Here is a 27,364-nt window from a genome sequence, read left to right as displayed (position 1 = left end):
GTTGGTTATTTGAGTCTACTTAGATTTATAATATATTGGGTTTTTATCACCCTTAATATCTACTAATATTTATTATATTTATTATTACTTAGTAATATACATTCCCACTAGTATTCTGCTTTGACATATGTTTGTGCATTTTGGAGTATTGATGCTGATTATTAAGGTTTCCATGATGCTGTTTTGCCAATTTGTACAAAAACTTCAAGATATTAGTTATTTGTTCCATAATGGAGCTCATAATCTGAAAGGAGTACAACCATATTATAAGTTCTAAATTCTGAGGGGTGAAAAATATTGGTTATCTGAAGAATAAAATAGACACACCCCAGTCAAGAGGTGGTGTGTAGAGTTTGGAAGTTTCTCATGCCAAGCCATAACCAAACTCATTCCACAGAAACAATCTACACGAACTCTGAAGGGTGAGAGAAACATGATTCCTGGAAGCAGCCTTTCAGAAGCTAGATGATGAGTCGTTGAGATGGAGGGAATTGTCCAGTAAAATGAGAAGCTGGGAGCGGAGAGGATGAGTTTGGACATAAGGATTTGGAGATGGTGGCAAACGTTGAAGCTACCAAGATTGAATTAGAGTCCAGAGGATTTTTTTTTTTTTTGAGCTTTAGATTGGAAATTAGAATGAGATTGATCCTGAACTTCTCGCTTTTCCTTGGAACTCTTGTTGATACTTTGCCAGTGAGCCTATGGTACCGTATAATAGACATCTCTTTGCTGATGGATCTCCTGCAGTGGAAAGAAGGAAGGGTTCTTTGTTTCCTTTTCTTTATATTTCTGGTATCTGAGACAGCATACTAAATACTGTCAGTAAACATTAGCTTAATTCGGTAATAAATCAAGAATTAGAGGATTGTTTTTACAATTTACTTTTAGGTTGACTCTGTTTTAACATGATGTGGTATTTTCAGGCATCTAGATTTTAATGCACGTGCATTTGTATTTTCTTTTCCTTGTGGTTTCCTTCGATGCAGATCTTCATGGCAAGTGAATAATTTACTTTTCTTGATGTTGTCTTGTCAGGGTTGGTTGAAAATGAAAAGCTTAGATTTAGAGGAACTGAGTCCAAACTATAGATCTCCCACCTCTCCCTAGCCCAGTGCCATGGGCCACTTATGTTTTCTAAACCTCAGATTAATTATCTACAAAATAAGAATTATTATCCCTGTGTCTCAGAACTTTTTGAGTAGTTAGAAATAGAAATTATTGAATTAGAATATTATAAAGCAGATGGTATGTGGCACATATAATATGTTCTCAGTAAGTGTTTTCTGATTCTAAGCATTTCGCATGGGAAAGTGAATGCACCTCAGAAGAAATATTTGGAAGCTTTTTTATTTCCTGAAATTTTGGAAGAATTTGACACTCATTCTCTACTCTTAAACACTACTTCTTCGTGGTCATTTAGGTAAGCGCATGGTAGCGCATGGTCTTCCTTATGGCTTTCATCTCTATATGTGGCAAATGGCCTAAAATTCTGAGAAGTACAAAACGACCGTACAAATGCAATTCATGAACGTTTTCCAAATTTGTTTGCAAGACTGCTTGTGAAATATGTCATTTGCACACCTTGCTCAGAGAACAAACAAAATAATACTTACCTATGTAATAATATACAGTATTAAATCTCCCTGGGAAAAGAGTTGGTTTTAAACACTTTGAAAAGAAACTTTCAAGTTAGTGATTTACACAGTTAATTATAAACAACAAGGCTTGTAATTAAGTGTTGCCATTTTGGGTGGAATTGGTTTCACCCATCACTAATCCGTCTATCCTTGTCTTTGGCCTTTGAGAGATTACGGGAAAATGCACACGATGAAAAGTTTAACTTGTCAAGTATAAATTTAGATGCAAAGTCCGGAATATCAAACACCGCAAGTGATAATTATCACCACCTGGAAATAATTTGTACCACTGAGTTAAGTAAAGAATTCTCCCTTTCTGCTGATGGGGAGTTTTTAACCTCCTGATCACTGAAGCACTCCCTGCAGTTTACAGTGATGTAGCTTGTGGTTCATTCCCAGTAGTCAACGTAGCACCAAGCAATTAGCAGAACACTGGAGGATAAGTGTTAGCTTTGTAAAATGTGACTAAGATTAAACCAGGAGCAAATTAGAAGCAAGGATGATTGTCCAGTTTTTAAGTTACTGCAAGTCCATCCAGCTCAGTTACCTATTACTTCAGGTTTCAACAAAGCCTGGACCTTTTATTAAAACAAATGATAAATAAGTAAAAATTTAAAACAGTATAATTTTTTGGATTGTATTTTAATCTTACCTGTGTTTTTCTCCTATGTAAAAAGAAATCTTTTGTAGAGTCTTAAAATGTGTCTATTTAGTAGGAGAGTTAGTTTGAAGTCCCACAGTATGGAGATCAGAGGATACATTTTTATAATAAATAAATAGGGGTGTTAAGGACATTTTGCATAGTTGACCTACTTAGATTCAGCTAAGGGTTGTGTGTCAGAAGTTGTTTTAATTCTCTGATGGCTTTTTATATATGAATGAATTTCTTATTAGCTTTCTTGAGGTTCTGAGGTTGTTAATGGGATTTTTGTGTAGCCCTCCATGGATGAGAGGTGATTTTGAAATTTCGACTACTGTGTTTAATAAGATTCGATTTCTATTCTCAAACATTGACATGTCTAATTCTAAGAACATATTTTTTTGACACAATACAGTAAACAAAATGAATCATGACCATGAACATTTTCCAAAGACATTTCATGGATAAGTCTTTATAAAAAGAAAAACTAATGTGAATGAATTATGAGCGAAAGGGGATAGATATCTGAAGTTAGCTTGCAGGTTGATTTAAAATTATATCTGACTTTTTCTCTTTAAGATTTTTTTTTTCTTTTAAAGAGTCATCTAATGGAAAATTTAAAACAACCTTCATTTATCTGATGAGAGGGAGGAGACAGGAAGAGGGTCAAATATGCTGTGGGCTCCCTCTGTTGCTCTGTAACAGTGTTTTATTCATGATAGATGATGTGATGTGGACATTTTTTCTAATGTGTCAAAACAAATGGACTTTTCTCTGAAGGCAATTTATTAATTTTAGTTTCAATAGAATATAAAAGAAAGTCCCTCTCAACATAAAATTCTGACCTTCAGATTTGTGTTAATATTTTTTAAATGATGAAATCATTAAAAATACCTCTATTTCTCACTAATATGAGGGAGAGAAACTCCAACCATATTTAGAAAGGACTCACGGGCAGCCTGGGTGGCTCAGGAGTTTAGCACGGCCTTCAGCCCAGGGCCTGATCCTAGAGACCTGGGATCGAGCGCCACATCAGGCTCCCTGCATGGAGCTTGCTTCTCCCTCTGCCTGTGTTTCTGCCTCTCTCTCTCTGTCTCTGCTCTGTGTCTCTCATTAATAAATAAATAAAATCTTTTTTAAAAAGAAAGGATTCACTTCGTTCCTAAACATTACAATAGAATGCATGGTTTAATTCTGTGCAGTATCCATTTGCATTATGTTTGTGACCAAATTGGCAAATTAGCCAATCAAATGCATGCTGACTTTTATATTAATGAAACCAGGAAATAAAATATGAACACACATATAACCACATATCGGTGAAAATGAGGAGACATTTGAAATTATGTAAGTGGTACTTTACAATACTTGATAATGCTATTTTTTGTGATAACCTAGGATAATTTTTAAAACATGTCTTAAAAATTTAGGATTAAATGAATTGTATTGTATAAACATGCTTTTTTCTGTGTCATGTGCCTTATATGCAATTGAGTGATTTCAGTAATAGGTACCTTAGCACTTTACCTTGGTGGGCTCAATAATATTATATTTTGAGTAAGAATCATCTAATTTTATTCCTCTAAAATTCAATTTTAAGAAGTACTGTTATATGAAATGGTGGAACTCTTCACTGTATCTATTTGTGTGATAGTGGGCAATGTAATGATCACTTGTAAAATGAGGTGTAAGACTTTCGAATTTGAAGTATTGCCCAGATTGTAATACTCTGAAATTTTTAATAATAATAAAGATTTAAAGTGAGCTGAAGCACTAGGTTTGTCTGATATCCAAAGCAGGTGAATCAAAAGTCTTGACTCTGATGTGTGAATAACTTCTTACTCTAGATTTTTAAACTTTTTTTTTCACCTTCTAACACCTAAAACATTCATTTTATGGGAGGCAGTAGGGGGAAGTTCTTAGTGTATCTAACTTTAAAAGGATTATTTATATTTTACTGAAGTAATTACTAGAACTGATACTTGACAAAGAAAGGACTATATAATGCAGCTTATTTCTCCTTCTTCAGACTCAGTCCAAGACAATTAGCAATGTCTTTAACATTTCCTGAAACCACTGTTTTATTTGCTTAACAGAGCTTGGTCTTCAAAAGGAAAAAAAGGCAAGAAAGAGATTGAGTTTTGGGGCATTTTTCCCCCCTTTACATGATACAAAGCAAATGTGGAAAATGTTTTCATTGTCTGAAGTCTTTTGCCATATATTATGGACTGAATATTATGCTTGTGTTACTCTGAAATTTGTATGTTGGAGCTCTAACCCTCCACCTGGTGGTATTTAGAGAGGGGGTTTAGGGGAGGTAATTAGGGTTAGATATGGTCATGAGGATGGGGCCCTGGCCTAATGAGATTAGTGTCCTAAAAGAAGAGACAGCAGAGAGCTTGCTCTGTATGCAAGCGCAGATAGAGGACAGGTATGTGTGTACATAGTTAAAGGCAGCTGTCTGTAAGCCCAGAAGAGAGATGTCACCAGAAACTGAGTTCTTTTGGGACTTTGATCTCGGATTTACAGCTTCCAGAACTGTGAGAAAATAAGTTCTGTTGTTTAAGCCACTCAGTGTGTGTGTGTGGTATACTTCATGGCAGCCTGAGAAGACTAAGATAAGATACTATGTTCAAGGGTGCTTGGATGGCTCAGTCAGTGAGCAACTGACTCTTGATTTCAGGAGTTCTGAGTTGGGCTCCATGCTCAGTGAGTGGGGAGTCGGTTTGAGATTCTCTCTCTCACCCCTTCCCTCTCCTCTGCTCCTTCCCGCTTGCTCTCATGCTCTCTCTCTCTAATAATAAATAAATCTTAAAAAAATAGCATCTTCAGAGGGAATTTAACTTGAAAATTACATTTAGATTGACGAAAGAATGTAACTCCTTTTGATACTTAAGAAAAAAAATAGGTACACAATTTGCAGGAAACCCTTAGGTGTTTAAACCTAATTATGTGACATCATACCCTCTTGATGATTTGAACACTTAAAATAGTTAATTTTAACTCATTCACTGTCTTTTAGAAACAGGCTTTCAAGGGGAAAAAAAGACAACTAGGTAGGAAAGTAGAGCCCTTAACTTTGGGTTTTGGTCATGTTCACAATCAGAACATTCACGTAGATGCTTCATTACAGGTAGGTTTTAGTAATTGGCAACCTTCCAGGTACTGGGGCTCATTTTCCACTGACCTGTATTCACAAAGAAGTAGGGAGGTTTGTGGAAGGTACACTTACAAAGCATGGTGGACAACCTAGCAGATAACCTCACAGCTCAAGACTAAATCCATTTTGAGCTATTAATAAGCTGCTAAAAGTTTATCAATCTAGAATTTTCTTTCCTATCCCAGCATTCACTGGTATTGCTCCAATGGAAAATTTTGGATCATCCAGAAACTGAAGTGCAGTCCATCTCCCTAGACCATATAGACTTGTTTTAGAAACATTGGACCCATTGTAACTATTTTCATAAGAAAATCATGGTACAAATAGGTATTATCCAGGATCTGATTATCTAATCTGTGGATTCTTTTGTATGCTTGGTGACTCTGAGTATTTTTCCCTCAGAATTTCTCAATCTCTTCAGTTCAGTGATCTGCACACTGCTTTCTCTTTGGTTTTTCACAGGCAAGCCGTACCTCAGATTTCATCTGAAGTTCCTTACAATGACATTCCCTTCAGACCAAGAATGCAGAAACCCCCATCTTCAACCACAACCTTCTGATTTTTCTCTTACCTGTTGGATGTCCTCAATCTTTCTGGAACTCCAGTCTCCACATCAAGGGAGGTCTTTATGCTCTTTATTTCCTATCTTGATTTATGTTTAGCAGTCTTCTTATTGTTCTTTTTTTGACACCCTATGATACTCCTTACAGACAAGGGTCTTCACTTTTCTCTACCCTTCACTGTTATCCTAACCTCTTTCATTCTTTGTAAATAATGTATTTTATTTGACTAACACTGCTTTTTTAGTTTCTTCTTATCCTTTTAAGGAAAAGCTCTCCACTACCGTCTTAGCCAACCTGCTCTAATTCCTTGATACATCTTCTCCTGACATTTTCTTATCTTTTTAAAAAGATTTTATTTATTTATTCATGAGAGACACAGAAAGAGAGGCAGAGACATAGGCAGAGGGAGAAGTAGGCTCCCTGTGGGGAGCCTGATGTGGGACTCAATCCCAAGACTCTGGGATCACACCCTCAGCTAAGGCACATGCCTAACCACTGAGCTACCCAAGTGGCATCTCCTGACATTTTCATCAGTTTTTTTCCTTGGCAGTCTTCCTTTCTATGTCTGCATAAAACTGTATAAAATGATCCCTTACTGTATTGACATTTTTCTCTGAATATGTTATTGTTTTATTTTTGTTTTTTCTTCAGTTCTCAGTCTCTTTGTGAGAGATGTTTGGAACTGAAAGTTTCCTAAAAGTTTAGTATCATAGCTAATGGATAAAGCATCCATTAGCATGGCCCATATAATCAACAAGTTACATGTACTGGCTGGTTAGTTGTGTGGCCCTATTTAAACACCTATGGATACAATAGTATTTTGGATGTTTAATAATGGCAATTAGTTAGAAAGTGAAGTTTTAAAGAAATCAGCCTAAAGTTTTAAAGAAATCATCTTTATGGGCGTCTGGTTCAATCAGTGAGGCATGTGACTCTTGATCTCAGGGTGTGAGTTCAAGCCCCACGTTGGTGGACATAGAACTCACTTTAGAAAAAAAAAAAAAAGAAAGAAAGAAATCTTTAAATATTTCAATCTACATGATCTTTTCCTTCTCCAAATTTCTTGAGCACCTATATCATTCACTCTAGTCACTATCATTTGTTAATTTATAAAATTAATAAACCGCAAGTTCTTTAGGCACCCATTTGTTTTAATATGAAAATTAATTGCATATTCTTTAGGGCAATTGGCATGCTTAATAAATGAGTTATGTTTGTAATGTAGTTACTATCTTTATCTTGATACCACTCATGTTTTCTCATTGATGTGCACACATATCCCAGTCTGATAAGCATGGATCATTCCAGTTCTCTTCCTTACTTACTGAGGACCACACAACTAGCTTATTTCCTCACACTAGTTAAATGCTCTTTGTATACCAACTCCCTGTGATTTTCATGCCTAATTTTTCTCAAGCGGACTGTGTGTTTTCCTATGGCTGGATTTTGTCTTTGATTCTTCTTATATTCTCTGGAAGATCCAGCACAGTGCTAAACATATAGTTAACACTTGGTGATATATGTCATGATCTTTAGAAAATAGCTAAAAACAAAGGTGAAATGAATGGTGCTATGTTCTTTTTTTTTTTTTTAAGATTTTATTTGTTTGACAGAAAGCATGAGCATGGGAGGGGTGGGAGGAGGAATAAAAGGAGAGGGAGAAACAGACTCTGCTCTGTTGGGAGCCCAATGTGGGGCTTGATTCCAGGACCCCGAGATCATGACCTGAGCCGAAGGCAGATGATTTAACTGACTGAGCCATCCAGGTGCCCCAGCACTGATGCATTCTTTGTGATGGAATATCATGGTATTAAATGTCAGATTTTCAAGGAATAATGAATGACAGGAAATAGATAATGAAACTTATCGAAAAGAGAAGGCCCAAGAACTAGTAGCATGAAGAGTTTCTTTTTGTTTTTGTTTATCATGAAGTTCTCTAGTTTAGGGGGAAAATATAGGAGCCAGATAAGTAACCTCAGCTTCTCCTCCTTTCACTTTACCCTTTGGCCTCACAGATTCGAATGCTCATTTAAGTGGCTATGCTGATGTAATTTTTCAGAGATCTCCTGTGCACAAAACATCTTTCTATTTCCCTGACAGTTGCTATTAGATGACTCATCTTGTGTGTTTTGTGTGCTGTGCATATTGGGGGACTGTGCTTTCTTCAGGCTGGTTTACCAGATGCTGGTAACTGTGTTATCAGGTAACTACTTAGCACCGATCTCTTAGTTTCTATTGTCTTGGTCAACATTATGGATACTGCTTGAGCAAAAATAAATACATCAGAGAGACTCTGTAACGGAATAGAGATTTTATGCTGTGAAAACACCTTGTAGATGATTCTGTTCTCACTCACATGAATAGGGTGCTAAATGGGCACACCTTTCTGCAGAATAAGCTTTCTATTCTTATTCAGGGGGAGGTAGTTGTAGAAATCACCTGTCCTGTAAGGGCACTTATTTTCTTTCATATAAGATAACTACTTAGGACCTCTCTTATTCACCAATTTGTAGATATGTCTTTTAATGAGTATAAAAATAATGGAGACAATTTTAATAATGCAAATGTCTGTGCCTGGGTGACTTTCAGTCTACATATTGTATATGTAATGTTGATTTTAAATTTTTATTCAGATCAGCTCATTTAAAGCCACAGTAAAACTTTGCGCAGGTGTTTGAAAGTAGACTCTTAGGTTTCACATATTGCTCACCTGACATCTATGACATCTATGGCTAGACTCATTCTCATGTGCACCATTTTTGTACTTTGCCTGCTAGAAACTTCAGTTGCTGTTCAGTTGCTCATTCTTGCCTTATAGTCAGTCAGGTGACATACCTTCTTCATGCCAGTCTTTCATATCCATTGGGTTTTTTTGTTTTGTTTTTAATTCCTGTGTCAATACCCCAACTTGGTTCTTAATCATTCCTGTCCCTTAACGTGGATTCCTTGGTGGTTTAAGTCCATATCTCCAGTGATAATTGTTCTTTAATTCTAGTTATTTGCATAAGATTTTTATTTATTTTTTTTTTTTATAAATTAATTTTTATTGGTGTTCAATTTACCAACATACAGAATAACACCCAGTGCTCATCCCGTCAAGTGTACCCCCCAGTGCCCGTCACCCATTCACCCCCACCCCCCACCCTCCTCCCCCTCCACCACCCCTAGTTCATTTCCCAGAGTTAGAAGTCTTTATGTTCTGTCTCCCTTTCTGATATTTCTCACACATTTCTTCTCCCTTCCCTTATATTCCCTTTCGCTATTATTCATATTCCCCAAATGAATGAGAACATACACCGTTTGTCCTTCTCCGGTTACTGTGGCCAAGTTCAAAAAGGGTGTTGCCTGAGTTCTCCTCTGGGATTTTGATGGAATCTTGTCTCACATTTAGATCTTTCATCTATTTTGAGTTTATCTTTGTGTATGGTGCAAGAGAGTGGTCCAGTTTCATTCTTCTGCATGTGGATGTCCAATTTTCCCAGCACCATTTATTGAAGAGACTGTCTTTCTTCCAGTGGATCGTCTTTCCTCCTTTATCGCATATTAGTTGAGCATAAAGTTCAGGGTCCACTTCTGGGTTCTCTGTTCTGTTCCACTGATCTATGTGTCTGTTTTTGTGCCAGTACCACACTGCCTTGATGAACACAGCTTTGTAGTACAACCTGAAATCTGGCATTGCGATGCCCCCAGATATGGTTTTCTTTTTTTAAAATTCCCCTGGCTGTTTGGGGTCTTTTCTGATTCCACACAAATCTTAAAATAATTTGTTCTAAGTCTCTGAAGAAAGTCCATGGTATTTTGATAGGGATTGCATTATACGTGTAAATTGCCCTGGGTAACATTGACATTTTCACAATATTAATTCTGCCAATCCATGAGCATGGAATATTTTTCCATCTCTTTGTGTCTTCCTCAATTTCTTTCAGAAGTGTTCTGTAGTTTTTAGGGTATATTTTGAGAACCATTTGAATGGTAAATGGTTCTCCAACCTTTTATTTTCAGGTTGTAGGTGTCCTTCTGTCTAAAATGAGTCTCTTGTAGACAGCAAATAGATGGGTCCTGTTTTTTTTTATCCAGTCTGAAACTCTGCGCCTTTTGATGGGGTCATTAAGCCCATTCACGTTCAGAGTTACTTGAACTTCTTCTTAAAGGGGAGTTTTAAGAGTCCCCCTTAAAATTTCTTGCAGAGCTGGTTTGGAGGTCACATATTCTTTCAGTTCCTGCCTGTCTTGGAAGCTCTTTATCTCTCCTTCCATTTTGAATGAGAGCCTTGCTGGATAAAGTATTCTTGGTTGCATGTTCTTCTCATTTAGGACCCTGAATATATCCTGCCAGCCCTTTCTGGCCTGCCACGTCTCTGTGGAGAGGTCTGCTGTTACCCTAATATTCCTCCCCATGAAAGTCAGGGACTTCTTGTCTCTTGCTGCTTTAAGGATCTCTTTATCTTTGGAATTTGCAAGCTTCACTATTAGATGTCGAGGTGTTGAACGGTTTTTATTGATTTTAGGGGGGGATCTCTCTATTTCCTGGATCTGAATGCCTGTTTCCCTTCCCAGATTGGGAAAGTTTTCAGCTAGGATTTGTTCAAATACATATTCTGGCCCTCTGTCCCTTTCGGCGCCCTCGGGAACCCCAATTAAACGTAGGTTTTTCTTCCTCAGGCTGTCGTTTATTTGCCTTAATCTGTCTTCATGGTCCTTCAATTGTTTATCTCTTTTTTCCTCAGTTTCCCTCTTTGCCATTAACTTGTCTTCTATGTCACTCACTCGTTCTTCCACCTCGTTAACCCTCGTCGTTAGGACTTCTAGTTTGGATTGCATCTCATTCAATTGATTTTTAATTTCTGCCTGATTGGATCTAAATTCTGCAGTCATGAAGTCTCGTGAGGCCTTAATGCTTTTTTCTAGAGCCACCAGTAGCTGTAGAATAGTGCTTCTGAATTGGCTTTCTGACATTGAAGTGTAATCCAGATTTTGTAACTCTGTGGGAAAGAGGGCTGTTTCTGATTCTTTCTTTTGAGTTGAGGTTTTCCTTCTAGTCATTTTGCTCAGTGCAGAGTGGCCAGAAACAAGTTGTATTGGAACACGGGGGAGTATCACTGGCCCCTCTAGCTGGTCTTCTGGGGGAGGGGCCTGCTGCGCTGATTCTCAGGTGTTAGCACTTGGGGGAGCTGCTCTGCCCCTGCCTGCTGCAGGGCTCTGCGGGGGTTGTTTACCCCGCCAGGCCCCAGGAGGAACAGCAGCAGTTGCTATGGCAACTCTGGAAGCCTGGATTCAGCCTCCGCAGGAACTACGGGGCTCGGGGCTCTCGGCTCTCCGTCCGCAGGGCCTGGAGGCTCCGGGGCGGGGCCGCTGATCTGCTCAGCTCGGGGCAGGAGCGTCCTCGCTGTCTCGGGCCCTCCCGGCCTCTGCCTGTCCCGGGGGAGGCCGGATCCTGGGCTGTGTCCCGGCGCCCTGTGCTCCGGGGCCTGCGCTGTTGGATTCGCGCTCCCGCCCCGCAGCCCCCTCCGCGGAGCCGCCGCCCGAGCCCCTCCGAGCTGCTCCGGGTCCCGCCGTGCGCGCTGCAGCCCTTAGGGAGCTCGGAGCACTCTCCTGCGCTCGCAGGTGTCTGTTAGTGTCCCCGGGAGCCCGAGGGCATCCCCGCCCTCCTGGGTCCTGCTCCAGCTCCCTGCGAGCCCCTTTCCGCCCGCCCGGGAAGGTTGGTGCAGCTCCTGCTCCTCCGGGACGGGGCTCTCCTGTCCTGGGGACACTCGCCCCGGCCTCAGCCCGGCTCCTCGCGGGGCCCCTCCCCCTCGGAGGCCTTTTGTTCCTTTATTTCTTTTTCCCCGTCTTCCTACCTTGATAGAAGCGTGAACTCTTCTCACTGTAGCATTCCAGCTGGTCTCTCTTTACATCTCAGGCCGAATTCGTAAATTTTCAGGATGGTTTGAAGGTTATCTAGGTAATTTGGTGGGGACAGGTGATTTGGGGACCCTGCTCTTCCGCCATCTTGCCCCTCCCCCCTGCATAAGATTTTTAACTGTCACCCATTCTATATGTTGATTTGTGTTCCTAATATTTAATATTCTATATTATGTGATTCTATTCCAATTTCATTCAAATCCTATTTTGAAATAGCTTCTCCAAGAACCAGAAATAAACAACTCAGTATATCACCTTTAGATACTGCATGTTATGCCATCTCTACAATTGAGTAGCATTATATGGATAGCTCTAGATGACTTCTGTAAGTTTTGAAATGCTCGGTGGTTAAAGACCTGCCCAAAAAAACAAAACAAACAAACAAAAAAACAAAAACAAAAACAAAACCCCTGCCTATTAGCTCTACCACTATTTATACACTGGGTTAGTGTTTAATTTTTTTTTATTTATCATTTATCCCTGTAGGATTTTAGCACCATTCTGAGGATATTAGTTGGACTAATAGGAAATTATCCTATTCGTGTATCATAGGAATATTGAAGTGAGGTCAAGAGTCTGTTAATCTTTTTAAAAAAAATTATTTAAATTCAGTTAGCTACCATATAGTACATCTTTAATTTCAGATGTAGAGTTCAGCAGTTGCATATCACACCCAGTGCTCATCACATCATGTGCCCTCCTTCATGATTGCCCCCCAGTTACTGTGTCCCCCCACCACCCTCCATGGGTGTTTAAATCTTTATTATCATTTAAAAAATGAAAGTCAGTTTTGCTTTTGTATATTGTCGGACTTTCTTGCTTATAATCCTGACATTCTTACTTCCTGGCTATGTACTAACTTTAATGCAGTGTCTGATGAGGGTAAGTGCTCAATGCATATTAATTGTTATAATCTATTTCCTATTATAAAGAGGTATGCATTAGGCTTATAGTTACATAAAAAAGATTCATATAACAAATATTGTCACTTAAGTTATCCAGCTTTGCAACTGGTTATAAGTTTAGTAAATAGCTTTGAGCTTTACTTGTCCCAGAAAAGGGCATATCTCTCTTTTATGTTACCTATTTGGTTATTTATTTACTTTTTTGTACAATGTTTGCTTCTTGGTACTAAAAGGAGAGAAAAGATGAGTAAGGAAAACAGGCAAGTTTAAAACTATTTGGAGTATACCAACAAGTAATTAATTATACTTTGATATTTTCCAGTTTTACCTATCCATTGAAATCAAAGAACTTGAAACAAAATCGTCTTTATTTCCTGGTAAAAGAATAGGAAGCTCTTACTTTGGTTGCTTTAGTCAGATTCTGACACTTTGATAATGGGTAACAGTGACTATTTGATTTTTATTTGGAGGGAATGGTTTATCTCAACTCTGTTAGCTCAAAGGAGGTAATGTCAGCTGAAATAAAATACCAGAATGGCTTCTTTTTATTAATGCTCAGTTATCTTGAGCATTCGGGAGGTAAATATCTCCTTATCTATTAACTGCATTTTTCAAAAAATCAACTTTTCTCCTCGGACAATTTTCAAGTGAAGGTGTAATTGGCTGGTGAAAGGGATTTTTACCTCATATAGTTTCAGTTTTATTATAAATTTCCCATTAGCACATTAAAAACGAAATGAAGGAGTGGAATTATAACTGTTCTTTTATTCTCTTTGTTCCAATCCAGTCACTGAATTTTCTTTCTTTCTTATTTTTTTTTAATGTAGGAACTCAGCATGAAAAGATGTAGAGAAATCGAATGCATTATTGGTTAGATTGCCAGAAAAGGTGTACACCTTAAACATTTACTTTTCTCATTTCAACAGTGAACACAAAGCCTCACACACACTTTTGGAGTCAAATTATTTGACCTTGTACGTTGGATATAATTTTGCATCTTCAACAAAAAGAGATGGCTATGTACTTACCTAAATGATGTCACTCTTGTGGAGAACACACATTTCCTTGGGATATTGGAGATTAGGGAATAAAGATTTAAGTGGCTGCTAAAAATTAACAAGAAGGCTGAAGTCAGAATTTTAAAAAATGGCTGAGGGTTGAAATCTGTTTATATCATTTATGTAATCAACACCTTCTCATCAAACTCTTGAACCCATAAATAATGAAAATTCAAATGTATTATGAAACCTAATATCCCCTGGAATACTTGGATACAAAATGCACAGTCTTCTTATATTCCCAAAAGGTGCTAGACTCCTGGGAGAAACTCATAATATGTATACTTTGGAGCATTGGTAGGTAACTGGAAAAATTTGTAGAAGGAAGCCTCAAACCAGTATCTCTCTCCTATGAATTAGACCATTCAGATTCTTTTTACTAAAAATTCCTTGGTAGAAGACCAAATTTGAGTTATTGTTCAAAATTGGGCTACTGGGCAGTGTTTCAAGGGTCAGTTTTGCAATTAATCCTTATGTGACTAGCTAATTTATTGCTAGTAGAAACAAATAGTCTGGTTCTTTGCCATATAATTTAAGGCAGGGCAATCTGGGGATTCCTTTTCTAATGTACTAGAACTAATGTTTTGTCTTTAGCACATAGTTTATTGCCTTCTCCTAAGTGAGGCATGAATTTGTGATTTTTAATTGTGATTTCATTATTTTTTAATTTCTAGTACTTAGGCATCTTTTCTCTCCTCTCTGTTAACTCTCTCAGAATTAACTCTATTAACCCCCTTTATTACCTTTTTGTCTTTATCCAAATTATAGAAGTAGTATATTGTTGGGAAATAGAACAAAAAGAAAACAAATTGAGAATATTTATAGATAATATTACTGTTGCTTTTTTTTCCCCTGTATTACCTGCTATTTCAGATACCTTCAGGCTATAAAAAAAACATATCCAAACAGGCCCATGATAACATGACCAATATCAACTAAATGACCCAGCAATTTCTTGACTATTTTACATATTTCCATTTTAATCTGATTTAATATGATACTGTTTTCTGACTTGAGTGCCAGTAGTAAAATCTTTTCAAGTGGTTTTCTGCCCTACATTATTTCTCAGTATATACTTTGCCAGTGGCACCATAACAATTTTAGGTGAAGAGACAGTTGCCATTGTTTTTAAAGTTATAGCTATTGGTTATACCAAACAAATGAAGTTTTATATAGATGCTTCTGCTATAGACCCCTATAAACATCAGTATCTTTGGGCTCTCTCTATCTGTACTTTCCAATAGAACTTACTGTGGTGTTACAAATTCTCTAAAAATCTGTGCTACCCAAATTTGGGCAGTCCCTTGTGGCTACCTTACATTTGTCATGTGGCTAGCACTATTGAAGAATGAAATTTTTAGTTATATTTCATTTTAATTATTTAAAATTCAGATAGCCGCGTATGGCTACCATACTGGAGAGCACAACTTTAGAAAATTAGTTTTTATTATCTCTGTATTAGGTGTCAGTGCTATTGAATTAATCAAATACTTTGATTTCATTTTAAAAGAAGATGGTAAATTTATAAGATCTCATTTCATTTAGTCTCACACTTAATCCACATTTCACAATCTTTTAATCACCTTTGAGAAACAAAAACATTTACACTGCTTATTGATGTGTACAGTTATAAGATTTGTATCATAACATAGCTCAGAAATTTTAAGTTCTTCTTTCCCATTATACACTTTACTCTTGCTTTTCTTTTTTTTTTTAGAATATATTTTTTAAATTTTTTTAAATTTTTATTTATTTATGATAGTCACAGAGAGAGAAAGAGAGAGAGGCAGAGACATAGGCAGATGGAGAAACAGGCTCCATGCACCGGGAGCCCGACGTGGGATTCGATCCCGGGTCTCCAGGATCGCGCCCTGGGCCAAAGGCAGGCGCCAAACCGCTGTGCCACCCAGGGATCCCCTGCTCTTGCTTTTCCCAACCACTGTGATATCTTGGTCCATCAGTTATCTCCCTTTGTTGCATCTTCATTTTCTCCTTTCTTACTTGGCTTATTACTCACCTAGCAGCATGAAACCTCTCCTCTTCTACTAGTACCTTAATAAGACCATGCTACTCAAAGGGGACTATAAGCTCTGAGGGGAGGGACTGTGGGTGTGTTAAGGCCCCAAAGCTAGCATAATGGATGGATCATTCCAAGAGTTCAATTCTTGTGAATGAACAGATGTTTTTGCCTCCCAGCACTCTCTAACCCAGTGAGGTATAAAGAAAGCTTCAAAGTTAACTTGAGAGACAGCTTAACTTAAGTACTGAATTTTATTTTTCAGACATAAAACAAAGAAAGTTTCTATTCATGAAGTTGAACTACAGATTACAAGTAAAGGGGAAAAATGGACTAATATATTGTAATTCACTATAATGGGCTAAAGACCAAATTGCAAAATGTGGCAACTGGTAGTTGTCTCATAATCGTTGAATAAATAAATGACTTTTACAGATGTTACTGTTGGTATTAATCTATAAAGCTCAAATGGAGTAAATTACAACATACAATGGTCAACTCTCAGAATCTCTCCTGTGTATTTCTAGAAATAATAAATTATCATTGGATTTTAAAAATAATTGCCATATTTATAAAATCATATTAATATTGAGCAAGGTGAGATTGATACATAACATAATAGGTCAAAATCACAGCACATGTGTTTGGCATGAGTTTTGAAAATAATGATGAAGACAACATAAAAGGAATAATGGTTGCTGTTACATCATTTTTCTGCATTCAGAAGCTTTGATTCAACTCACCTTCTCACACTTCTAAAGTGTTAACCAAAGTGGAAGGTATAGTTTTCATGAATCTATCACGTGATAAGACTGAATGGTTATTATTATTATACCTATAAACCCATAAAAGTATTTCTGTTGTTTTTTTCTGTTACCAGTCCCACCCCTGCCATTTTTAAAGGAGGAAATACCTTCTGTGGTAGCTTAAATGGGCTGCCTTTATGAGCATAAGCTTCACACTGGACATGGGGAATGCTTATGTGAGCCTGTTGGAATAGTAGAGATTCTGATTTCTTGGGTTCTTCATAATGTAGAAAAATCCTTTGACATCTGAGCTAGAAGTCAATTATAATTGGACCTGAAATCAGTTTGTAGGGCATTAAATTAATAACGTGTTCTTTCGGGGATCCCTGGGTGGCGCAGTGGTTTGGCGCCTGCCTTTGGCCCAGGGCGCGATCCTGGCGACCCGGGATCGAATCCCACATCGGGCTCCCGATGCATGGAGCCTGCTTCTCCCTCTGCCTGTGTTGTGTCTCTGCCTATCTCTCTCTCTCTCTCTCTCTCTCTCTCTCTCTCTCTGTGACTATCATAAATAAATAAATTAAAAAATTAAAAAAAGTAACGTGTTCTTTCATAGGCTTTTCATGTTTTTTTATGGGAAAGTTTGACTATAAACAGCCCCATGTGTGCACAGGGAGAAAAACTGATTTGATTTCACTGAATTCAGAATATAACAAAACCTAACCAGAAGATTGTTTTTAGTGCTCAATCTTTAATACTCAACTTCTGGTAAAATGAAATGATTTAGTGCTCAGATAAAATGTATCAGATGCTTTCCAAAAAGCTTGAATACATTTTTGTTTTTAATGGACAAACTTCTACTTATTGGCAAAAAACAACGTTTAAAGGACAGGGTTGTTTGAACTTATGACTCCTTCATTAGCAACCATAGTAATCTCTTTATAAAAGAGAAATTCTAAATTTTAGAATGGGCTTATAACCACTATTGTAAGGTTAGTTAAAACTGTAACTCAACTTTGATCACTGGTTAAGGTAGTCAAATTTTGTTGTCCAATATTAGGATGATTATTGGGTTCTGAGTTAACTTAATTGCATAGGAGCAACATTTTAGTGTCATTTATATTATTTTAGAACCTTCTATTCATCATTTATTTACTACAGATTTATATTTGAGAGGAAGAGTTGATACTAACACAAATGGCATGTGCCTTTTCTAATTTTGTTCTTAGAAATATGAAGAAAATGCAACCAAAACAGATGTTAGGATTATGTGAACTTTGTTGTATGAAACAATTCAGTAGTCTGTCAGCAGATGCCAGTTATTGCTAAAGAATAGACAATAAAATGGCCTACTTAAAGCCAAATCTTCTCTCAATTTGCATATTTAACAACTACATGGGCAGATAAAATAAATTCTTACACATTGACCTGATTATTTTAAAAATCTAATCATAGTAATGATTTAATAAGTCCTATTACGGACACTCTTTAAGAAGTTTAAATAAAAGGAATTTTCTGCATGTAGAGTTTTATGAAAGTATGTAAAGAGTCCTAATAAATACATTTCATTTTTCTTTTTTTCTTTTCATGGAGGATGGACCATTCTTGAAACAATTTTAGAAAGAAAATGGAAGGCCCTTTTATGTATCTTGAATTTGGCAATAACCTTCTTAACTTTACAATGCCAGCAATTCATTACAGTTCACAACTGATTTGAGTAACATTTCTAATAGTTCATTAGTTCTCTCATATACTAGCCACACCTTAACTAGAGACTTCTCTCTATAACAGCAGATAACATATTCTTTTAGGTAACCCCCCCCCTTTTTTAGGTTGGCTCTGTCATGTATTAAAGTCCTGATCTCTAGAGAAACATTGTGGATATTCAGAATGGAATTAAATAGATAGATCAGTAGCCTTTCAAACTAGTTTGCATAGAGTTTGGGACAACTTTCTTTTTCTTTCTCTTTTCTTTCTTTCTTCTTTCTTTCTTTCTTTCTTTCTTCTTTCTTTCTTCTTTCTTTTCTTTCTTTCTCTTTCTTTCTTCTTTCTTCTTTCCTTCTTCTTTTTTGATTTTATTTATTTATTTGAGAGAGAGAGAGAGAGAGACCCAGAGAAAGCATGGGCTGGGGGTGGTGGGAGGAGGATGGGGAATCAGACTCTCTGCTGAGCAGGAAGCCCAATCTGGAGCTCCATCCCAGGACCCCGGGATCATGACCTGAACTGAAGGCAGATGGTTAACCAAATGAGCTACCCAGGTCCCTTGGGACATCTTTCCAGGTAACCACCTGGAAAGTTGAATGGATGGTTTTAAGGAAATTGATTTCTAGATACACTATATGCTTATATAGTCACTTTAGAAAGAGGCATAACCATCACATGCCTCCTTCAACTTACCAAAACATCTGAAACTGTTAAGATTCCTGGCTTTCCCTGTCCTTTACATTTTCTTATATATTTCTATTAAGAGTAAAACTTGCATACTTGGGGCAATGTTGGAATTTCTGAGTATGATCTTTTATCCCCTCTAAACTTTAGGATCTGATCTTAGAAAAGTCAAGTCAAAAAAGTATCAGGATTTGGGTAAATAAAATCGGATCTAGGTGCTTGTAAAACGGTAGCTTGGCTACCTGTTAATAAAAATGACAATGAAATTTCTAAATAAACTTAGAAGTAACATAATTGTAAGGAACCATAGATTTTTTTTTTTTCAGAATCAAGGGCATGCCAAAGAAAACTCAAAACAGAAATTTATTCTGGTGAGTAGAATCTCTACTATCTGGATTTATTACACCAAGGTAAAAAAATAACCTTTTTCTAACCTTTGCTCAGGACAGACTAAATGCTGTATATCATTCTAGGAGAGATTAAAAATGTATCTAATTTGCATTAATATGATATATGGTAGCAAAGGATTCACAGATTTCCTTTTGTTTTATATTATTTTATGTGTAAGTCTGTTGACTTGCCAAAATTTAACATATTTTATTGCCTTTTCAGGTTGGTTATTTGCTGGTATTATTAAACCAACTCAAGCATTTATTTCCCTCCACTCATGTACAACTTATTGCACACACTCAAATTGTATCTTTCACTACACTTTTTTCACATTATGGAGCAATTAGGCACTTTACTTCGAAAACTTTCTTTTTTTTATTTCCCTTAATATAAACAAAGATCCTATTCTATAACTTGCTTACATGGTTACACTTTTCTGCCACTTTTGCTTATAAAAGTCTTGATCACCCATGTTAACTGTAGTGTTTAACTAAATTATTTTTTTCAGAGAGAGCTAAGAGAAAAATATTTGAGATGTCTTTGTCACTCACAGTTATTTGCACAGATTTGCAGATCTCATACATGCCATCACAGGCACCTAGGGCCACACACGTGAATTTTACCCTTTTTTAGGGTAGGAAAAATGAATACTTAGATTATAATAATCCAAAGATACAGCAACACTGTAATTGTGATGTACTGGTGAACAGTTTATTAATACCCTATCTTACTTAGAAATTCAGCTATCTAAAGATGACTCACCAATGCAATTATATTTAGGTCCACCTCCAAACTACATAATGTCATTATTGCTGATATAAAAACATTTTGATTAGACACATAATTTTACATTTTTCACAATCCTGGACATAATGTTGGAGAAATGTTAGCAGTGAAACTTTGTAAGAAGTTGAGGAGGTTCATATTAACTAGTCTTTTCATGAGGACAAAAAACTAAATGATATAAAAAAAAAACAAACAAACAGAGAATGAGCTTTGATTATACCTGACCATCAAGGAAATCAGAGAAGGATAAGTAATTTTTTTCAAGCCAAAATGAACACAATAGTTACAGTAATCAAAGGATGTGTCTCGGGGATCCCTGGGTGGCTCAGCGGTTTAGCGTCTGCCTTCTGCCCAGGGCGTGATCCTGGAGTCCCAGGATTGAGTCCCACATTGGGCTCCCTGCATGGAGCCTGCTTCTCCCTCTGCCTGTGTCTCTGCCTCTGTCTCTCTCTGTCTATCATGAATAAATAAATAAAATCTTAAAAAAAAGATGTCTCAAATATAGACCTGGATTTATATTTTTATATAAAAATACTCTAAACTAGCAAATTCCATAAGGATTACAATTTTGTTTTCTTAAAGTCCTAGCTCATTTAAATTTCATTTTCTTGGAATGTGAGACTTTTAGAATGATTGTGGTTATAAGTCTCAAAAAAAGTCATAACATAACTTACTTGACTTGGGCATTATTGTATAATTTATTAACACACACTGAATATAGGAAAGCATTGAAATTTAAAAATCTGATGTCAGAGAAACGGAGAAACACAGAGCGCTTTTAGCTTCAATTCTTCAATCTCAGCCATAGGTCAAGAGTAAATAAACATGAAATTCATTGGTTGGAAGCTGAGATATTTGTTGTTCTCTTTTCTGTGGGTATGTAATGTATTCTTACACAAACAATGTAAAAGACTAACGAAACAAATTCTGTTGCCTCTCACCCAACAGAGAACAGAACCCCAGTAATTAAAGATCATCAAATGGTCCATCATAGTATTCCCTATCATTGGTGTCACCAGTGGGAAAAAACTTACTTGCTCTGTGGACACCAGAACCAAAACCAAATACTGTGGCCAAGAACCAGAAAGGAAAACAAAATCAGAGTTAGGTTAAGAAAGAGAAACTGAGCACTACTGCAGGTAAAGTTTCATTGTTAAGTTTTATTGTTGTTGGAGATTCACTCCCAGGACCAAAAAAATTTAAAAAGAGTGCCTTCACTTAAATATTTCTGGAAGGTAAGTCTGCTCGGGTATTTTAGTGGAACCTCTAAAGTTTGTCAAAAAAAAAAATTGAAAAATTTAAAACACCATACTTCTACAAATCCTTAATTAAACTCATGTTAAAGATACATATTTTTTGTTAAAGATATTTTTTAGCTTAATAAAAGAATCAGTAAGATGGCAAAATTGCTTTAAAGGAAAATCAGAGGAACATGAATTATGTGTATCTCCCAGGAATGACATTCTGACTTAGAAACAAAAGCAATTAATATTGTCCAGTAGGACAATGGAACCTTAACCTTTGGGGTTATCATTTCTTTTAGACAGAAAATTAACATGTAACTTCACAGAAGCTGAGTCTGTAATTAATCATAAATAGCAAAATCAAACACAGGTTTATTCTCCTAGATAATTAATTAATCCTTATGTGAGCCTTTAAAGAATCCTCCAGTGTGTAACTGAAAGTACATGCTATCTACTTTTTATTTTGCCCTATTTCCAAATTTTGTTTTTTTTTAAAATAGTACTAATGGAAAAAAAATTAGAAGTCACCTTAAAAATGTGCATGTTAAAATTAGATTTTCATTTTTTGAAAAGCATTCATAGTAAATTTAACTACTAAATGACTATTCTTATCATCTAGTTTGCCCATCCAGCATGTTAAATGGCTCAACCAAGAATCGGTCTGTAGCTAGTTATGAGAAGAACTGGAAGACAGATAACCTGAGATGAGCTGGGATAATGTACAATCCTGTGTTTTTCTTCCTATATTTTCCCTGTACCTTTGTCTGTTTCTTCTAGTCTCCTAGTACATGAGATGTATATGGGTATATATATACAGAGCATTCCTGGAATTTAAACTTAAGAATAATCGTCTTGAAACTGCTGACAGGATAAAAACCCCCTGTAATTAACACTGCCAATCACAATCAGGACATATATTAATGCTGCTTTTTAAAAGTGTTTCCATATCTTCTGTTGATGAATTAGCAAAACAGTCATGATTACATTGACAGCGAAGAGGTATGTATATGAATCGATGTCTAGAATCTAGATGTGTGTTGCCTTATTTGCTGAGTTGAATACTGTAGATAGAATCAGATGGGAACTAGAAATGCCATACATTGCTGCCAAAATATGGTTAGGGATTTTACAAGAAATATTTCTTGGAAATACAATCTAGATGGTTGTGTTTAATAATTAATATTTTAGATTTTTAGAAAAACATTATATCCATTATAATTGACCCTTTTTTCCCTTAAACTGTCACAGAACCTCACTTCTTAATGTATGCTTTTAGTAAATACAGAATTCAAATAACACTTTTCATTTTATTTGTTTAGTTTTTAAGTTATCATAAATGTTGTCTGCACAATGTGGAGCAAAGCCTTTTTAATTTGGTTATAATGTAGGAAACATTTTTATGTATATTGGATTTCATGGCCTAATAATTTAATATTTTTGCTGGTTTCACATCTACTGTGTATTTAAATACATCGGAAAAAATATAATGTGCATATTTTTAATGCGCAGCTTAATTTTATTTTAAACTAATGATCCTGATTGAAATGGACTTAGAATCACTTAATATGTTATCTTGAAAAAAAAATCTCTTTTAGTAGATTGTAGTTTATTCCAACTCCTTAACTGTAACATGATTTCTAAAGGCAACATATTTCAAGTTTACATTATAGATTTCAAAGTTAATTAAAGATTTCAGTTCAAAGGATTATTCTCATGAGTGTTTATGATAGTAAACCCTCCCTAGAAATATTGCAAAGAAGTTTTATTTATTTGAAGGATGTGTTTCTACATCATTTTCCGTAATGCTTGCTTTAATGACTGAAATTTGGTTTATTTCTCGTAACACATTTGTTTTTTTGTTTTTGTCCTGTGAAGTTCACTGCCCATGAAAATACTACTTCTAAGTTAACAACAACACAAAACAGCAAATAAGAGAAAATTGAAAAATATTACTGTAAAAATCATCATTCTAAAATAATGACTACAAAATACATCAAAGAAATTTTAGTGGAGTTTCATCATACAGTTTTGGTGGGCACATATAAGTATGTGCATTGAAGAGGTCCCTGCCCTTTAGGAAAATGCTGCATAATGGCAAAGAAGGTAGATGACCTCCACAGTTACAAAAGGCCAGTATAGTTTATAGCTGACATATCTGTCCACATTGTACCTGAATACGAACAGGTACTTGATTTGTGCCTGTTGCTATTCTAGAAATAATTTTAAATTTCTGTCTGACTGTGTACTTTGAAGTTGGTACCACCATCACTTTCAACCTCTTAATTATTAATTTTTTTCAGCTGGTCATAGCTATGCCGTATTGAGTCTTTCACTTTAATGACAAGTATATCCACTGTTTCTAATAATTTTCTCGATTTAGAGATTAGCATCTACAAGGGTGGATCTAGGTTTTGTCGGACCATAAAGCTTATAAAATTTGGAGGGCTTCCTTTAAGAAAAATAATATCTTACAATAATGGATACACAATTCAGATGCATAATTAGGCTAAAAATGAATACGTAGAATAAGAAAAATCATAGCATGTTACAAAATTTTAAAAGTTGATAGACAAAAACATCATGAAAATCTAAGGAAAAAAAGCCTAGTATTTGGATTATCTTCTTGACCACCTCTGTTATCTCTTTCACGTTTTTGTCTATATGACCTTTGAACACTTCATCACGTGACAAGACTTTTGTAACATTTTCAAGAGAGAGAAAAGTTTTTGCATTAGCCTGGATAATAAAAATTTATTTCGTATGAATGACAGTATATGATAGCTCCTTTAGCTTTACAACTTACTGGTATGTCAAGTAAATTTGAGGACTATCTTTCAATTTGGTTAACACCTTCATCTAGCTTCCTTCATATGTAAATTTTAAGATTTGGATGTATTTTGCACATTTCCTCTTTCTGTATATTTCAAATCTTGTTTCTCATCTACCAAAACACTTTTAGTGCTGGGTACTGTAGGAACATTTCATATTGGGCCATGACCTCTGGCCCTGCACTTTCCTAGACCAGAGCAGCTACCTGAATAATTATGTAGACTCTGGTTTTATTATGCTGTCTTGCAGTCATAGAAAATAATCAATAATCACAGGTAACACAAATAAGGTTCTTAAACCAGGAGTGAAAATGCTGCTAAAGTCAAACTGACAGTTGAAACTGATGAAAGATTATAACATCTTCAATACCTGATGAAAGATTAATACATCTTCAATTTCTTACTCCCTCCAAAGTGTCTGGAAGTCAGAATTTGGAGCTTTAAACTTCAATATAGGTAGGATGCCAGACATGTTTTAAAGTTGTTTCCTTTCATGCAGAAAGATACAATATTTACTATATCCTAACGCTAATTTATGCCATTTATCTGACTTCTTTTTTTCTCTGTATATTGAATCATGGAAGCTTCTCCACCAGTTTTTATTGTTTTAATGTTGTCTTGATAATTAGTTCTTTAGAACCCCTATGACATCCTTTGGCATTTTTACTGTTTCCTTTTAATAGCAACTGTTGCATTGAAATCACTTGAGAGAAGGGTCCCCAAGCTGGCATCCTTGATCTGCTTTCCTCCTGTGGCATAAGAAGAATCTCTTGTTAAAGAATCTTGGTAGGGAAGGTGTGTATTTATGTAAAGACTTTCAGGGACCTTTTTAAAAATGAAGCTTTCATATGATTTGAATAAGAAAGTAATTAGGGTATCTGTCTAAATGATAAAAAGAAGTCTGGCAATTCCACTTTGAAGCTTACAGGAAGATATGGATTTCATGTTTTACAACAATTTGTTGGGAATATCAAAGCATAAAGTGTTCTTTCCTTGTTTTTGACAAACAGGGTGACTTTTTTAGACCCAGATAAATGATCCTTTTGGTATAAAAGCACAGAAGTCCCAAATTATTTTCTTGGGTTAGCAACGTACATATCAAAGGCTATAGAAAAGGACTTGTTTTTTTTTTTTTTTTTTTTTTTTTTTTACCAATTCCTTTTCCCTGCAAAAATAGAATAATAGAATATTCCTCTGCAACTTGTGTTTTCTAATGTAGGATTCTATTAATTTTTCAGACATTCCATAAAATATTTATAAAGTTGTTTCAATTCAGTGATGTAGTGACATATACTAAAAAGAACAGTTGATGGAAATTAAGATAACTGTGCTTTATGGGTGCCTGGGTGTCTCAGTCTGCTGAGCAGCAGACTCTTGGTTTTGGCCCCTGATCTCAGGGTCCTGGAATGGAGCCCTAGACTCCCCACTCAGTAGGGAATCTGCTTGAGATTCTCATCCTCTGTGGCTCCCCCCCTCAACTCCCTGCTCCCTTGTGTGCACATGCACACACTCTCGCTCGCGCTCTCTAAAATAAATAAATCTTTTTTTTTTAAAGATAACTGTGTTTAGTTTGAGCCTCAAATGATCTTGTTCATACTGTTTAACCTTGATGAGCCTCAGTGCTTTGCACTCTAGAATGGGTCGAATTATACATACCTTGCCTACTTCTATGTTTGTTTGGAGAATCAAATGATAAAATGTGTGTGAAAATGACAATATCATTTCCACAATTACTGTCGTTACTTAAAAATATTAGCAAGACATTGATCAGTGATTAAACTTTTAAATCCTATTTTATGTAATTGTATTACTGGTAATATTCTTTGTTGTTACAGAGTTCTCAACAGCAACATTTTTTATTTTGGGGGGCCAGATCCATCTTTGTTGTGGGGTGCTATCCTATGCATCGCAGCATGTTTAGCAGCATCCTTGGCCTCTACCCACTAGAGGCCAGTAGTATCCTCTCTCCTCAGTTATGACAGCCAAAATGGTTCCCAACATTGCCAAATGTTTATTTGGGGTAAAATTACCCCAGGTTGAGACCCACTAAATCACTATAAAGTGGAAGGTCTTAGAGCAGGCAATTATTCAAAAAGTTAATACCTCACACATTTTATTACAACTGAAACATACAGAACAGGTGATCATTAATTTCCTCAAGTAGAGCATTTACTTTGAGTCTTACCTCTTTTTTTCCCCAGTAAACCAATCTTTGAACTTGTCTTCTCCAATGTTTGATATCCAATTTGATATCCAGTTACCAGGAAAAAGCACTGTAAATCTGGGTATGGTTGTTATGCAAATGTAAATTCTGCCCCTTTTTTTTTTAAAGATTTTATTTATTTATTCATGATTGACAGAGAGAGAAAGAGAGAGGCAGAGACACAGGCAGAGGGAGAAGCAGGCTCCCAGCAAGGAGCCCAATGTGGGACTTGATCCTGACTCCAGGATCAAGCCCTGAGCCAAAGGTAGAGACTTTCAACCGCTGAGCCACCCAGGTGTCCCAAATCCTTCCTTTTCCAATTGAAGAGAGTTTCTAGAGATTTAGTCATCCTTCCGTTCCTGCTAGAATGGAAGACACCTTTCCAAATCCAGGTTTCTCTTACCATAGGGCAACTTCTACTCAGTTTTCAGAGTCTCTCCTGTGTTTGCTATTTCTTAAAAATAACTAGCATTAAATAGTCAATATGCTAAGGAGGCATATTTTGGGATGGTATATTTTTTCCCCTTTAAATTCTTCTGTATTTTATAATGTTCTCTCTCTCTCTCTCTCTCCTCTCTCTCTCTCTCTAACATATCCTCTGTATATCCAAACCAAAATTAATTTTATGGCAAATAGAATCTTTTAGATTTTAGAATTTTTAGAATCTTCCCAAAGATTTCAACTTAGTTTCCATAAAATTATCAATTTTTTTTTTTCTGCAGTCATTGTTTGACATCAGATTAAGAGATTCCTGAATTTCTGAAATTTCTTAATAGTGACTGTAAGTTTATATAAAATAGAAAACTTACAGTCAAATATAAAAATATATTTGAGATCCATTATGAATATATGAGATCCATTTGTTCATCTGAACAAAAGAAGTGCAAATAATTTCAATACCT

General features: G+C 36.1%; 1 protein-coding gene across 14 annotated transcripts in view; it reads left to right on the top strand.

The window, feature by feature from the left end:
• TRPS1 (transcriptional repressor GATA binding 1) overlaps window positions 1–27,364 on the top strand; it is a 261,462-nt gene that overhangs the window by 129,861 nt on the left and 104,237 nt on the right. For 12 of the 14 annotated variants that reach the window (XM_055313978.1, XM_055313984.1, XM_055313988.1 and 9 more), the window contains one exon: window positions 19,338–19,382. The exons of the other annotated variants lie outside the window; for them this stretch is intronic. In XM_055313978.1, coding sequence (XP_055169953.1) covers window positions 19,338–19,382 — 45 coding nt within the window. The remainder of the gene's footprint in view (window positions 1–19,337; window positions 19,383–27,364) is intronic. 14 annotated transcript variants of the gene reach the window in all.

The sequence above is a fragment of the Nyctereutes procyonoides genome, unplaced genomic scaffold (assembly GCF_905146905.1).
Source record: "Nyctereutes procyonoides isolate TBG_1078 unplaced genomic scaffold, NYPRO_anot_genome, whole genome shotgun sequence".
Taxonomy (NCBI): Eukaryota; Metazoa; Chordata; class Mammalia; order Carnivora; family Canidae; genus Nyctereutes; species Nyctereutes procyonoides.
This window is presented reverse-complemented; position numbering and strand designations above follow the sequence as displayed.